Source organism: Sorex araneus, chromosome 1, assembly GCF_027595985.1.
Source record: "Sorex araneus isolate mSorAra2 chromosome 1, mSorAra2.pri, whole genome shotgun sequence".
Taxonomy (NCBI): Eukaryota; Metazoa; Chordata; class Mammalia; order Eulipotyphla; family Soricidae; genus Sorex; species Sorex araneus.
In genome coordinates this window covers 412,955,735-412,965,734 of record NC_073302.1, presented here as the reverse complement: position 1 = coordinate 412,965,734, position 10,000 = coordinate 412,955,735, and the positions used below count along the sequence as shown (strand labels likewise).

The 10,000-nt window shown below is 31.4% G+C and overlaps 1 protein-coding gene across 13 annotated transcripts in view; it reads right to left on the bottom strand.

Annotated features, from left to right (window-relative positions):
- FOXP2 (forkhead box P2) overlaps positions 1-10,000 on the bottom strand; it is a 562,025-nt gene that overhangs the window by 277,598 nt on the left and 274,427 nt on the right. For 9 of the 13 annotated variants that reach the window (XM_055139128.1, XM_055139142.1, XM_055139146.1 and 6 more), the window contains one exon: positions 3,209-3,386. The exons of 1 other annotated variant lie outside the window; for it this stretch is intronic. In XM_055139128.1, the coding sequence (XP_054995103.1) occupies positions 3,209-3,376 (168 nt within the window). In that variant the 5' untranslated portion in view covers positions 3,377-3,386. Of the gene's footprint in view, positions 1-3,208; positions 3,387-9,538; positions 9,661-10,000 lie in introns of those variants that run through there. 3 more of the 13 variants (XM_055139189.1, XM_055139195.1, XM_055139137.1) reach the window with 2 other exon arrangements.

The window sequence follows — 10,000 nt, the reverse complement described above, 5'->3', positions numbered from 1 at the left end:
GTGTTTTCAGTTTCATTTCAAACATAAAATAAGTGCATTCTCGTATTTAAATAGTTGCTCAAAGACTGTTCTGAACATGAGGATAAATGAACTGACAGAAAGTACTAGCCAGATGTTTTTAAGCATCATCACCTGAAACACCTTCAAAGCAGTACAATCTCATAAAACATTCAGAAAGATGATCTGACTTAATGAATGCTCAAAATGCAAGCTCAAATCTACCCTGTAAAGCAATCAAGTTTTTAGCAACTATTTTGACCTTAGTGACACAAACAATTAATTCTGCAAACCTAATATCAAAATAAAATTCTACATCTAATGCAGAATAATTTCTCAGTGTGGTTAATCTAAAACAACATTGGAAATATGCTACCTCCATATATTATACATTCTAGTATTTAGCAGTAATTTTATAAGATTAGAAAAGAATGAAAGGGAGTAGTTCATCAGAAGGCTGTTTTAGTACTAATTTTTCAGTGAATATAAAATAGCGGGGCTTATTAACAAAGACGTGGCTCTTATGACTAACAACTTAAAACGTTAAAACCTAAAGATATTTTAGTTTTCAGAAATATTTCAAAAGTAATAAATACTATGAAAATACCTAGGTAAAATGTATCAATCCCTTTCATTCTAATCACAGAATAGTTAAATACTTAAATCTTTACGTTTTTCTTATTTTTTTCAACCACAAACCTTTGTCCTACATGCAAGGCTGACTTAAGTAAAACTGCTCACTTCAATAAAAATACGAAAGTCATAAAAATCAAGGTAAACAATCTTTTCTCAAAACAGACTACGTTCTGCCAGAAGTTTATGGCAAATAAAATTTACTTTGTTCTTAAATAAAATTTTCATTGCCTCCTAAACTATATTTCTAGATAGTAAACCTTAGCCAGTGATGATTTTTCCTTTATAGTTAAAAGAAGTAATTGTTTAAATTTATTCATCTTTGCACTTTAAATAAGTGTAATAGAAGTGTAAATAGAACAGTAAAATTATTTTCTTTCCTATGAATTTGCTCAAGTATTGCTCCATGATTTTATTCTTTCTGAAATATACTGAATATATTAAAATTAAAAATAATAACTGAATTAATTTTACATAAGATGCCAATTTTTGACTGAATTTAAGATTCATTCTAAGATACATTCACTGAAGGAAAAAAACCTCAATAACTATAAGAATCTAACTACATTAAAATAGTTAAAACACAACCAAGGGAAGAGACATTTACAAAGGTTTTTGCATGTTTATTTATTAAATTATTACATATCGTCCTGCAGACACTTCCTGAAGTGTCTTTTGTAGATACCAAGGATACTCATTGTGCTAAATCACTTCTATAAGTCACTCCACACACATGCAAGACATGACTAAAATGTCTATATTATCTAGAGCATAAAATTTTCTCTTTTTAACCTTGTCTACTATTTACATTAACAAACGTCACAGAACAAAGTAAACTTCAAATTCAGCTTATAAACATAAACATACCTTGCAGCTCTTATCAGAAAATGCCTCCTGAGTACTATTGCCATGATTTTACTGTTTGCTTTTTAGTTAAGATTTAACCAAAACTTTGAAGAAAAATAAAGTTACGACTTTGCATTTCCCTCCAGAACCATTTTTTAAAAAATTAGAGCCAAACTTTAATGTTTAATCTGTATTGTTAATTTTAATTTCTTTACAAATGCAGTCTCCTATATTCTCAGACAAATAGAATTTGACTGTGCATTCTTAGGACTTTTTACTTAAGGACATCAGGAGTATTACAGCATTACACATATGTATTCATTTCCTAAAAATATGTTAAAAGGAGGAAAAAAGGCTATCCTGAAAACTGTATTTACTTCAAAGAACCTGCAAAATAGGTTATACCAGGGATTTTACTAGGCATTTAATTCTTGATAGTCACAATAAATTGCTTCAAAATAAAATCAAACATACCTCTCTAATAATTAGTACCTGTGAAAAGGCATAATTCCAACATAGTAGGACCCTAATACAAAACACTTTTTAAAAATTGTTCTTGAAAATGGAGGCTAAAGGTTGTGATAGTAATCAGTACACAAACTCAAACTTTCTAAATGTTGTTTTTATTTACAATAATGACCCTGCTAAATTTTTCAATAGTGTGATCAGTTAAGAACATTTTGAGATGCATTATTTTTATTATATACTAAATCATACGGCTAATATACTAGTCAATTAGAAACATTGCGCATTATAGTTCATTTCATTTTAATAATTTTGTTTACAGTTAGCTTGACTACAGCTCAGATTTTTAAAGAAATACTCTTTATTTAAAAACAAGTATAATCTTATTTCAAACTGATTTTTTTTTGTTCTGATCTACCATTAGTATTTACTTTAAAAAGCTCTCTGTTCTCTGTCACTGTTTGTGCAAACATGAATCAGTAAAGAATGAAGTGGCCATTCTCAGTTGAAAAGAATTATTTCACTGACATACAAAATTGGGAAAAATGAATCTGTCATAGAAAAAAGAATAATGACCTAATTAAAAGTATAAGTTATCGGACAGATGTTTACTTTTCTACATTTAAAGCTAACTGCATCTTGTGAGAAACTAGCGGAAAACAAAATGTGCTGTTTAATGCTGTCAAAAGGCATGCGTTGAAAAAATCTTGGAATGAGTTTTCAAGAAAAGCCCCATCAATGATCAGGATTTATATACGGTTCACAATCGCTCATCAAGTTTCAGCTAATTAATAGCTAATATTTGCAGCACTTTCATGGGCAAGCATCTGTGTTGTGAAAAGTCCTTTTGGTCCTTTACACCTTAGCTCAGACTTGGAAGAATTTCCTCTTCTAAGCAAGTATCAAGTAATGTGGCCCTCTGGTGGAAAACGAAGTAGCAGGTTCTGCAGCACAATGTTAAGGCTGTTAAAACGGTGAAATAGAAGCTACAAAATATTTGCCACAAAGCTCTGCAGAACCTTCAAAAAATCGCCCTGTGAACTTAATTAATAGTCTTGGCACCTGATGGGCACTCTGGCACTGGTTATGACGTAACTAATATGAAAATCTTATCTTTACTAATCATGCTTCAATTGTGATCAAAATAGTAATAAATCCTTAGCATCCTTTAGCTTAATACAACATTCGCATTTGCTATGAACACAGTTTTCATATTCCAGAAAATAGACTTATTTGTTTTAAAGAATCAAAACAAAACAAAACTTACCTGCTGTTGTTGAAGATGCAGCAGTTCTACTGTGCTTACTTCAGAGCTGGTGTCACCACTTGATCTTCCATCTCTGCTGCCAGCATCTAATTGGCTGCTTAGAGTGCTCATTCCATTTTGATTCATTGAACTGTTGCTTATTGTCTCTGTCGCAGATTCCTGCATCATGACTTAATACCTAAAAGTGATTAAGAAGTATCAATTAACACACGTTACACCTTCACACTTCCATTATCAAGATGTCCCTCTCTGCCAATTACAGCGACAGCATCTTTAGAAGGGGGTGGGGTGAGGAGGGGGGGCGAGCCTTGAATAGTCATTTACCAAGAAAAGCAATACAAATTCAGTTTCCATCCAGATACTAATCACCGAAATTACAATTTCTATGAGCAGTATTTGTGTGGTTACATTGAATACCAAAAGTAACATACCATGCATATAGCATGGTCAACAGCATTTATGAACGACCACATTTTAAAGTCTACCTATAAAACCAGCTTAAATGAAAGCACGATTGCACACACTGTTCTGTTTCCTATTATCTACCTTTGACAACCATGGATGACTATACAGCCTTATGTTAAATATTCACTATCTTGATTCTGTCAGAATTTTACAGCACATCTTATGCAAGGCTGTTGTTTAATGATGCACAGCTAATCATACAAAATTAAAATTTTGTAAGGGTGTTACAAATCATATGGTATCAACCAATGATAAATAGTATAATGGGTTTCTTTTTTTGTGTGTGACTAAATAAAATTTTGCCTTGGAGGCATTTTAAGAAAAAGCTCCTGCTGCAAACACGTCAGATATTGCCTATTTTTTTAATCAAACAGCTCATATTCATTTATTTTTCTGACATTTAAAACATTTAATACTGTCCTTCCTGGGAAGTAATTAAGCTTATGCATGAGCAGCAATCAAACTGTTCACTTGAAGATGACTTAAAACTCAATTTTAACATAGGCAAATAAATGAAAGATATAAAATTAATTTTCCAGGCATGTATTAGATATGAAAGCTGGAAATAAAATCTATCAAGAATATCACTAATGATTGTGCTAAAAACAGCATAAATTATGCATATTACCTTCTCTACAGTAATAAATGTTTTATCATTTTCACTGCATAAATATACTGTACTTTCAGGATAGCAATGAGATGTCATGCCAAGATCAGTGGAAATCCTTGCAGTAAATAACCAATGCGCTCTTACAAACCAGAATTTCTCAGTACATCTTGATTGTGTAGTTTACAAAGATCAGTTTTGCCTCTCAAAGATACCTGAATCCTATGCCATAACCTAATACATGTACTCACTATTTTACTTCTACAGATAGGATTTCAGAGACAACCTGGTTACGCTGTGACTTTAACAATAATACTAGGCGACAGAGACCAGTGGACTTCACATTATAGAAGGGCATTAAACTTGTTACCCACTCCAGTTCTTCGTTACTATATGGTTTTGATATTAGCCAAGTATTAATATTTTGCACATACAGAAACTTAGATATATTTTATAAGGCAAACATTAGCTTTGGAAGTAATAAAAAATCTTATTTTCCAAATTTGTGTAAGATGTGATCACGGACGCGCATACACATAGAGATTTATACACAAACAAAAACCCAGTAAGAATTTGTGTGTGAGTACTAGTACTACCATTTTTATAAATAATGATTAAACAATATTTTTATATTTTAACATCAAAGCCTAAATCATTAGATTATTTCTATGACTCTATAAATTCATTTCTTTTTAAAGGGATGATTCTTTATAAAAAACACAAGCAGGTGGTCAGTAAAGCAAGTCAACATAATGAAAAACTACATACACAACTAAAAGGTTTTCAGATTTTTTAAAAAAGGAAAAACATAAGCAGAAAGAAAGTTACTGTTGTAACTACAAAATATAAGTTTTGAACCAAGAGCATTTACAAGCAAGTGCCATTTCTTAAACATTTAACATTAACAAAGAAATTTTATAAAAATTAAAACTGATACACAGTGATAGGTTTTATACGAAGAAAACAAAGCTAATACTCTTTTTCTGAGATTAGGCTGCTAATAACTATTCAAATTAGATATAAATTTTACATGCACAATATTTAAAATATTCAGAGAAAGGTCTGATTGCCTTTACTAGTTATATGAAAATTATAGTTTGAGTCCTCTCCGACTGTAGCAAAAATATGTATGTATATATACAAACTCTTTGTGTGCAGTTTAAATGTCACATTCAACCACATGCATAGAATAAACATAGAAGTTTATGTTTTAATTTAAATGTGAAAATTATTTTGAAATATTTTTCTATTGTGAAGCTTGCAAAATAATAAAATTTTGAAATTATTTTCAAATACAGTAAAGTGTTTAATATAACCCTTGTATAGTTAATATTCAAACCACTTGCATGAATTAAATAATTCTGCATGTACTGTTGTGTTATAATCAAGGACATAAAATAAGAATAATCAACAAGAAGAGAGTCATGGGACTATTACAATTATAATGAAAGATCTGCATAACTTCAAATTCTTATGCTAACAGTTGATTTTATTATTTTTTTGAAACTTTTGACTTTATAAAATCCTAAGGAAGAAATGGTGGCTTACAACTTAAGTCATCTACTAGTTATAGTAAAACCATGCTGAAGGAAAATTTTAAAATTGACAGTGTTTTTGCTCTCTGAACAGAAGCATATGACCTCAAATTTATGTGCTAAGTAAAAAGGTAGTAATTGTGTACCTAGATAACCATTATGTATATCACACCTCAAGAAGCCAGCCTGGAGCGTGTCTACTATGAGAGAGACATACCTATATGAATAGTGAAGATGCTTTCAAGTATTTACTGTTTCTGCTAAAGAGACACCTACACAGTGCTAAAGACACCTCCACACCTAGTTTCCACTACTGGAATATTTTAAGTACAATGTGAAGTTCTATTTGCCTTTAAACATATATTTTAAATAATTAGAAATTCAGCTTATTCTTTCAAAGTGCATGTGCTTGTGATACCAAATACATCAACCTAAATTATTCATTCTTCTCAATCCTATCACAAACATTTTACAAAATTCAATGAAAATAAATTACAGTTCATTGAAAGGGAAAAGTAATGTTTAAAGTTGCTGCTTTAATGTTTGTCTGAACTGTCAGCTAAACCATGAAATATTTCTTAGACACAACTTTTCAGATACATACGAAGTAACTTCAGATCTTACATTCAAATGATACTGTTCCACTTTCCTTCCCAACATTACATTTTCCTTTATTTCTTTTTCTTTTATTTTTTTTCAAAAGCAAGTCACTGTATAGATACTTATTCTCTACACCACTTCCCTTTTGAAACATTAAACTGACACTGGAACTGACTGCACAAGATTGCATTTTCTCTTCCTAAACAACTTGAATTGAAAGGTTACTTAGTGTAACAATATTTACTTGCAGAATTGTGTTGTTACCAAGGGTATAATGGATGGTGGCTATGCAGGTTTACGCAAGAATGAGTGAAGCATGAGGCATTAGCCATGTGTTTGACATGTTTCAAATTGCTATAATCCAGCATTAAACACACCCAGCAATTCATGCCATTTCTTGCAGCCATAATCTTGAATAAAGCGTGCACAACCACTTATTATATAAATTAGTATATGACTCCCTGTTATAGTCACAACAGTGCTTTTGTGTTTATTTTGCATCAAGATGTAGTCTTTTATTTGTACAAATAGCAGGATATAAAGACATAGCTCAATTAGACCTCCTTACTTTATGATAGGGTAGTACTAAATGCTAGACTTGTTGGTTTTATTTTTTCATCTTAAGAGTTACAGGTTACACTGGTATAAAACTGTACCATGTGAGGTAGACATTTACCAGAGAGATAATAGAAACCTATAAATATCCTACTCCATATTCACTACATGAATCAAAATGCTCAGAAGTTTGAAACTTGACCTGGACCAGAACACTAAACTGTATTATCTCAACCGCCACCAGGGACACTATCGGTCCTTATTGCTTACTCAACTTCATGGCTCTCTGGTCTACTCTCTCATCTTTTTCTCTTCCCTCCTCCCACTCATCTCTGCATCTCTCCCTTTCTTCTTTTCTTCCACCCATAAACTATGTGTGCATATGTGTTTGTCTATATATGCGTATATGTTTCTATAGCTGGATAGTTCTAACTACATACAGTGGCATGGTAACAGATGGTACAAGGATAAAAATAAACTCTACTTCCCACCACACTAACCTATACACACACATAGACATTACATCTTACCATCTTGGTGCCCAAGTATTAAATTTACTCTATCTGGCATCTTATTATTGAATTCAGATAAAAAGATAAAAAATGACTTTCTGAAAAACTAAAAAAATCAAATAACAATTCAAGTTGATAATTAAATTAAAAATTAATAACTATTTTTGAACTTTTCCTAAAATTCTTTATGTAATATTCAAATGTATTTTATATCTAATATCTCACTCTTTCATGTTTAGTTTAGTAAACTAAATATAATAAATCTCAAATATCTTAAACATCACATTTGAAGGAAAATAATCCAAAATATTTTAAATTGTTAAAAAAAATCTTTCCTCATTTTAAATATCAAGTAGTAAATATATATATGTTTCAGAGAAAAGCCTATATATGTAACAAGAACCACACACATTTACTTCAAAATATAGGACCAAATCTGATTTTGAAAACTTGACTATGATGTAAAACTTCTGAAAGGATATAGCATTTAAATAATAATAACATTTGTGCTCTGGTGGAATTAATTCATCATGGACACCATGCACAGTGCATTTGAAATCTAGTACTTCTTTCCTGTAAGTCTTTAATGCTAAGATTGCCTAATAAATCAAAATGCCAAATATGAAGGACATAGTTGAATGTGTAAGAACAAAAAAACTAAAGAACATGCATATTTTTAATTTTCAAAATCTGAAGCATGATGTCCTTAAAATAATTAGTTGAACATATTAGCTATTGAAAAATATAAATGTTTTAATCTTTATTATATAAGCAATGTAATATTAAGTAAGTGAATATTAAGTTGTTTATAAACTATTTGTCACTACTTTCCATTTGTTTCAACAAAATGCTTGTAAATGTTACTAAAAAAATGAGGTTACCTCTTAGAATAAAAGTCTCTGAAAAGTAAAATTTAAGAATTTCATTCAAAGATTATGTCAAATACAAAAAGTTATTGGACATTTAACATGATGATTTTCAAATATAATGATCATGACTCCCTCTATTAACTAGAATACTGCTAAATCTTCAAAATAACAAACCTCAGGGAAAGATAAAAGCACAATGAATGAAAAGTAGTCTTAAAACCAAAAAAAAATCATGTCAAAACCAATATAAAGTAATGAAATTAAGTGTCTAATCACTTTGCAATTTCATTTAAATACAGTAAACAGCAAATCTGCAAAAGCAGTTGCTATATCTATGCTTTTATTGAAACATAATTCTATGCCTTATAGTTCAGTAGTCTCCATTCTCTAGCACAACGGAAAGGTATTAAGTAATACTAACAATTCTATGAAGTAAACTAATATTCCAATATATATCAGAATTACAGCTATATATTTTAAAGCTTAGATGCTGGAGTACTTTCTAGTCTAATTAATTCGTGCAATTTCTACCTATGGCATTCATTTCTCAAACAGGTGAAAATGTTTACCAAGTTTTATTTCTCAGGATACATGCTAAATGGACAGTCTTCCTTGTAAATCAATTATTAATTGTAAGGTTAGCTTAATTAACTTAAAATTTTAAATGTTGTAGAACACTCTTTTATAAGCACTGATACTTATTTTGAAACACAGGAAGAAGAGACCCTGTCCAACGTTTATTTTGTCGTGTTACTCTACAGCAATGACAAATTTAGTTGGGTTCATTTAGATTTCCAAAATTTCAGATTTTCTCCAATATACTGAAACTGCTTATCACATATCTTCCGTACATGAGAAGAGGCCTTGAAAACTAAGACGGTTACCGAAGTGCCAATATAAAAATAAATACTGGTTACAGTTTATAAGCAAATACCATCTATCATACTTTTTCCTGTCTTGCCTAAGGGAAAAAAGGGGCTTCAAATTCTTGAGACCAGCCATATTTTTGAAGAAGAAATAAAGAATTGAATAGCAAAAAAATGTTAAAGCAATAAGAAATAATTAGACCTCCAGGAACATTGAAAGGCCTGACTACGAGGCAAAAAAACACCTCTCTCATTTTTATTTAAAAATCTCAGTGATTGAGTTGTGCTAGCTTCAAGCTTCCATGCAGTGGGTCCACTTACAGTCAAATTCCCAAAGGCTGGACTACTTGCAATAGCCTTCACTGATCCCCTGGCTAATGAGAGCTCTGAGTATGTACTTCTCCTGTGATGGCATTTTCACCTTTCCTGCCACATATCTTTCCTGAACCCTCAAGCTTACTTTACTTCAATCTTCAGTCTCCCGCCCACAGCAACTCTCTGGGATCCCTTGCTGTTTTCCCTGCACATAATATAGCTCTCCTACAGATCTTCATTCTCTTGCCCTTTCAGCACTTTACTTCCAGGCTATCTGGAAGTAAAATGTCCCTTTAATTCTGCTGCTCACCAGACCCACCTCTTGCCTTCCCATTGGAAGACCCACAGCATAGGCGGTACACTTAAGAGCAATTTCTTCCATCAGCCTCAACTTAGCAAAAGTTCAACATGATCCTAGCAGGTGGATGCAATCATAAGGCCAGAATCTAAAGGTAATCGCATGATTGT